This window comes from Lipotes vexillifer, unplaced genomic scaffold, assembly GCF_000442215.2.
Source record: "Lipotes vexillifer unplaced genomic scaffold, Lipotes_vexillifer_v1.1 scaffold1442, whole genome shotgun sequence".
Taxonomy (NCBI): domain Eukaryota; kingdom Metazoa; phylum Chordata; class Mammalia; order Artiodactyla; family Lipotidae; genus Lipotes; species Lipotes vexillifer.
Window position 1 is genome coordinate 1,998,099 of NW_006797379.1, and position 6,122 is coordinate 2,004,220.

A 6,122-nucleotide genomic window follows, 5' to 3' on the forward strand; every position below is an offset into this window, starting at 1 on the left:
CACCCCCCCCCCCCCCCGCATCTACAGTGTGTTGGTTGGTCTGTCTGTCTGCACCTCACTGGGTTCTAAGCTCCTTGAGGGCCAAGAAAATGTTTTGCTCACTTCAGGGTTTGCAGAGCCTAGCGGGTACATGGGCCTCTGGATGTGTACATTAAACCGGTCAGGAACTACCTGTTCAGAAAGGTGGTCAAATTTAAAATTCATAAGGGGATGCCTGCACCAAGTAGGCCCTGGGGGCTTGTGGATGAAGGAATGAGTGAGTGAGTGGAGTATACGGAGGGCTGCGGGGACAGTGATGTAGATAGCGGGTTTTAGTAAACAGGATGGGGAGGTGCAGCACACAAATCCCTAGCCTGAATCCTCTCTGTCCTCACTCATCACAGGTGTCCGACAACAAAGCCTCGCTGCCGCCCAAGCCGGGGACCATGGCTGCGGGCAGTGGCGGGCCGGCCCCTCTGTCCTCAGCAGCATCCTCTCCCCTGTCGTCCTCTTTGGGAGCAGTTGGACACAGAGCCAACTCCCCGTCTCTGTTCGGCGCGGAAGGAAAACCAAAGATGGAGCCTCCAGCCAGCAGCCAGGCGGCCGTGGAGGAGCTGAGGACACAGGTCCGGGAGCTGAGGGGCATCGTCGAGACCATGAAGGACCAGCAGAAGTGAGTGTCTGCGGCCCCTTCTGTAACTGCCTCCGGGGGTTGCTTTCCACCGGCTCAGGGCCTGGTTCTGCCACCTTGGGGCCCAGCCTGTCCCTGAGGATGGGCCGCCTCCCTGGGGATGGTGGGAGCAGGGCTGGGAGTGGGGGTGTGAACCCGAGGAGCTTCATTGAGCTCAGCTCCACGTGTAAACTGGGCCAGCTGCACACGGGCTGGCGCCGGGGCATAGGGGGAGGAGTCAGCTACAAGGGACGTGCTCAGCAGGCTGCGAAAAAGAAAGATCTTCAAATCCCCAGAAGACACCACGGAAGTGGTGCATGCACCACTTCTTAATAATCCCAACAGCCAGCTTTTCTTCTAGCACCAGAAAAATTGCAATTCCTTCAGTTAGCTGCCCCATGAAGGAATTGGCTTGCGTTTAGGGGTACAATGTATGCAAAAGATGCAGGGACTCTTTAAACCTGAGGCTTGACACTCATCAAGATGTTCTCACCAGGAGACTCGAGCGGCCTCTGTGCATGCCTGCACACACGCACTCCGCATCTCTGATCCTCAAGGGGCGCTTAGATGGGGAGAGGGACCTGCAAGCCAAAATAAATATCACACGCATATCACCCAGGATGCTGTGTGCAGTTAAAAAATGATGGTAAAAGGATTAGAAGTCAGGAGGCACTTATCTGAATAAACGGAGGCGCAGAGTTTAGGGATCCGTTGGCTCTTTCTGGAGGGAAGCGGGGAGGCATCTCGAGGTGTTTCCTGAGTAGGATTTCGAAAGCCGACCTAGCATTGCCAAGAGCAGAGCACCCCAGCGGAGGGCACAGCACGGGCAGGTTCATAGGCGCATGGAGCGGCCCGGCAGGTCAGTGCTTTCCTGATGCCTGGCCGCCCGGATCGGGAGGTGCCCGGGGCAGTGGCGGGCAATGGGGCCACCGACCCGCAGTCACACCTTCGGGAGGACGCCTGCAGCTGGAGGGCCCTGAAGTGTTTTGTGTATTTTGGGGAATAATTGGGTCAAACAAAGTTACTTTCTTCTCCGAAGGACTGCTCAGAGCCTTCGCTGTGCATGGGAAGATGGAGGATAACGTATGCAGTGTCTCCCAAACGTACTTAATCACGGAGTCCATTTTTTCCCTAGAACATTCTAGGACAAGGCTTCCATGGAACTCACTTTGAGTACTACGGCTCTATTCACTTCTGTTCCACTCAGGCTGGAGGTGTCATATGAATTGGGGGCCTCTTGGACTCACCCCCTGCCTGGAAAAGGCTCATCAGATAAATATGCAGAACCGCAGGATGGGACTAGAGCGGGTCTTGAGGGGCCAGCCAGGCTGCCCCTAACTCTTCCAAGTCCCCAGCTCGTATCTGACCCGGCACAGTATAGCTTTGGGTACCCAAAGGCCCCATCCGTGTCCAGGCGACAGGTGTCCCCTGCCTGGACAGTGACCCGACAGCACCAGTACATCCCAGAGCACTGGTTCTCAGCCTTCTGAACACGACGGGTCAGACACTCCTGGATCCAGGGCTTCGTCCCTTGGGGCCCTCGCTCTGAAAAGTGCCCGGAACTTTTCTGAAATGGCCTGTGCCTCAGTCTTGAGTGCAGAGTCGCCAGTGCCTTGGGGCCACTCCACCCCTTTGTTCCTCTCTCCGCTGTGAACCCGGGCATGGATGGCTGCACTTGTCCTTCCCCAGCCAACATCTTCTTGAATCAAACATCACAGTGGCCCCTCTCCAAGGCCTGCCCTTCACAGCCTTCCTCAGCTTGGCCTTCAGGCCCAGGAGCACTGGGTCCCCCCCAGTCTCCCACCTTAGCCCTTGACGTCACTTTCCTTTCAGCCTTTGGCTCAAGTCTGTACTGATTCCCCTCATCCCCAAACATGCAGTTCTCACCTCCCTGCTTCTGTCCTGGCTCTTCTCTGTCAGCTCCCCCATCTTCCTCCCTCCTCATAGACGTACCCTTTTTTACTAGTTCACGACTTAGTGACTTTCTTCGCACCTCCCTCCCCAGCTAACTCCCCAACCTGGACTGCTGGAGCATAGCGTGTGCTTGAATAAATGCAGGAAACGCAGCACAGGTGGTTAATGTCAGAGACCCCAACGTGTTGACAGCAGTGCTGGGACACTGACCTAAGTGCAGGGACCATCATGGTGCTCATCTGAAGTGAGCAAATGCTGCATAACATCTGCCTTGTTTATTGTGCTGGTTCTGCAGCGTTTGTGTTTTGATTTTCCAGTCCAGTTTATAAAAACGTGTGCGTAAAATGGAGTGTCTGATACCCTAAAATGGAGTACAGCTCTCTGACCAGAGTTAGGATGGTTGCAGTGTCCTAAGTGTAGAGCCTGAGTTTGCAAGATGATTAGTTTTGTTCTACTTACTGTTGGGAAGGGCACTGGGCTGTGTGTTCTAACTCGTGTCTACTTTCTCTATGACATGATTACCATATCGTTAGTTCAGTTCTTTTACCTCCAAGTTTTCGGGTGTTACTATTTGCACGATTTTGTGAGAATCTCTGAAAACATACCACTAACCTTTCAGTAATGTAAAACTCTGTGAAAATAAAAGAAATATATATGGAGTGGTAAAAATGTCTGCAATGAATATTATTATGTAAGTCCATGTAAAGACCAGTGATTCTGTAATAAAGGACTGGTTAGAGGGAAGATGACCGAATATGAGCCTGGATACCTGGAGTGTCGTCATTGGGCAAGTCAGGCCACCTCTCTGGGCCTCAGTTTCCCCATCTTCTTTTAGGAGGAACTTGCACTAAGGGATTTCAAAGGTCATTTCAGACCTACTATTTGATGGCTACATATTTGGGGAGCCCAGAAATAATGGCCTTTCCATCTGCCACAGGCTTTAAGCAATAGCCATGCAAAGAAAATATAATGTAATGTTCTGTCCACACTTTCTTTGTAAAAGGATCAGATGGATTTTGTAATGATGAGAGACTTCATATCTCTTGTCGGGGAAGTCTGGGCTTCTGTTTAATTTTGTCATTTGCTTTCCAGACGAGAGATTAAGCAGTTACTGTCAGAGTTGGATGAAGAGAAGAAAATCCGGCTTCGGTTGCAGGTGGGTCCCTTGGGGTCCTGTTGCCCCGTGAGAGGCTCAGTTGGGGGTGGGAGCAGAGTCCAGGCTTTATTTTGAAAATAAATGAGGGAGGAGATATGGGGATATTTGTGTATGTATAGCTGATTCACTTTGTTATAAAGCAGAAACTAACACACCATTGTAAAGCAATTATACTCCAATAAAGATGTTAAAAAAAATAAGAAGAAAAGAAATGATAGTTACTTCTCTGCCCATTTCGATGCGCTCCCTGTGAGAATTTTCTTAGAACTATATAGCCTCCCTTCACATCCTCTCCTGGGATCCAGGAAGTCTTGGGGAAGGGAAGCATTAGCAAACGTGCCCCAAGTTGGGTTTCTCATTTGGAATTTATCTGAAACATCTCCGCTGTGAGAAGTTCCCCTCAGTTTTCAGAGGCCTCATTGTCGTAACTGCCAGAGGGCGTATGGTGCCAGGGAGACCCCATTGGCGCTTCTGTCATGCCGCTATTGGGACCCCAAGGACCACAGCCGGCCACACTTGGCACTTGCTCTTTATCTCTTTACTTCTCCCCGACAGCCGTGTCAGTCCTGCAGGGCATCAGAGCTCTGTCACCCTCTCTCTAGCTTCCCTCTGATCTAACTCAGCCTTTACCAAAGGGTAGAGAGTGTATAGGAGCTGGAAATGGTAGGCTTTCAGCTCTCATGCAGTTGGTGCCCTTGGTGGTGACTGGGATCCATGGTGCTTAAAGGATAGGTAACTGCTTGTCATCACTTTGTGGGTGCTGATAGACACCCCCTTGGGCCCAACCACAGCTGCCTTCCAAACCTGCCAAGTGGTCCAGTGTGTCAGGACACCCTGCTCCACCCTCTGGCCAAGAAACTGGAATTACTGTTGTATCGTTGCTTTTGACAAATTTTGGTCACCGGTAGCCTGAGAATTCAAACGGGCGCCCTTCCCTTTCCTAGCACTTCGGGTTGGTGTGCCTGTTCTCTAGGTTTATGTCAGTTTCTGGCATCACGATCAACTCTTGATTCAGACGTCACTTCACCCATTTCCCCTTTCAAATTGTCAGGTTGATTATTTGCTTTCAATCGACCAGGTTGCTTATCTTTCCGCTTTTATCCAACCAGCCAATTCATTGTGATTTTGTTTGGCTCTTGTTTTTCCTTTATAGATGGAAGTTAATGACATAAAGAAAGCTCTTCAATCAAAATGAATACTTGATAAATGAAATGTCGCATTATTCATCCCAAGACTCAAATTTTCCACCCCAGCCAAAATAACCTTGTGCCAAAAGATGAAAAATTGCCTCAACATGTCCCTGTTTGAAAGATTAGCACAAAAGTCTTGATAGCACAACACAAATTCCATCCAAGAGGAGACTCTTCCCCATGGTATAGTCCTGGGTCTGGCACTGGTTGTGACTTAAACAGAGAAAATTGTGCTAAAGGCTTTTTTACTATGAGATCTCACGTGAAACGAAAACTCAGGCAGTTTAGTCCATAGTGGTACTATTTTGATGATATTTTCCATTAATAAAATGTAATTTTAGAGTCTTCGTTTACAAGCTTTATAATTTTATGATTTTTTTAATCGTGTTTTGCCACAGATTCCCCCAGTGTTTGTATTACACATAGTCCGGAGCGAGCATCCCATTCTTTTGCTTTAGGCGGAAAGCTGCCTCGCTCTGTGTCCCCCTCAAGGAGTCTATTACATATGCAATTTTAGGTCCAACCTGTCCCTCCTCCTGCCAGCAAACCCCACCACCCTAAGATAAATTTTAGCTTATATATGATGGTATATTTACAAAAAGAGAAAGAGAAAATCTGGTATTTGCAATGATCTGTGCCTTCTTTTTACCACCCTCTTGATTGGAGCTTTTGTGATGCAGCTACCATGATTTAAAAATCACACACACGCATTTATTTTTTTTAGTCACTTATCGAAGTCTACTAGAGGCCACTGTCTTCAAAGCTTCTCTCGCCTAACCAAAGGTCCTAAGAGGAGACAGCTGTGAAGTTGGGCGTGCTCTTTGGTACCAGCTGTGAGTTTTAAGTTCTCCTAGTTTTAGGTTGTTCATGAACTAGAAATGTCACCCCTGCTTGATTTTTCATCAGCCAAGTTAAACCCCCGCTTCCTGTCCTTTGCACCTTTTGAGTGAACGGAATATGCATTATTAAAGCAAAACTAAATAAAAGTAAAATGCAAATGAAAACAAAGGCGGGGGGGGAGTTGTATTATTTCCGGCACTAGGCTATCCACGTGTGCTGTTGTTGAAGGTGTACTCACATGATCTCATTTGCCTTGCTCTCTTGTAACCCCTTCCTCAGGTCCAAGAGAAAGGGGGGAGACGCTTGGTGAAGCGTAGCCACTGGATCTCTCTTGCATTCATGGAATTGCTTTTTCCGACCCAAGGAAACTGGT

The 6,122-nt window shown here is 49.0% G+C and overlaps 1 protein-coding gene across 2 annotated transcripts in view; it reads left to right on the plus strand.

The window, feature by feature from the left end:
• SH3KBP1 (SH3 domain containing kinase binding protein 1) overlaps positions 1-5,916 on the plus strand; it is a 358,145-nt gene extending 352,229 nt beyond the window's left edge. Inside the window, exons 16-18 of one of the 2 annotated variants that reach the window (XM_007469312.1) lie at positions 384-652; positions 3,656-3,719; positions 4,873-5,916. In XM_007469312.1, coding sequence (XP_007469374.1) covers positions 384-652; positions 3,656-3,719; positions 4,873-4,914 — 375 coding nt within the window. In that variant the 3' untranslated portion in view covers positions 4,915-5,916. The remainder of the gene's footprint in view (positions 1-383; positions 653-3,655; positions 3,720-4,872) is intronic. The other variant, XM_007469313.1, reaches the window with a different exon arrangement.
• Positions 5,917-6,122: the final 206 nt, after the last annotated feature.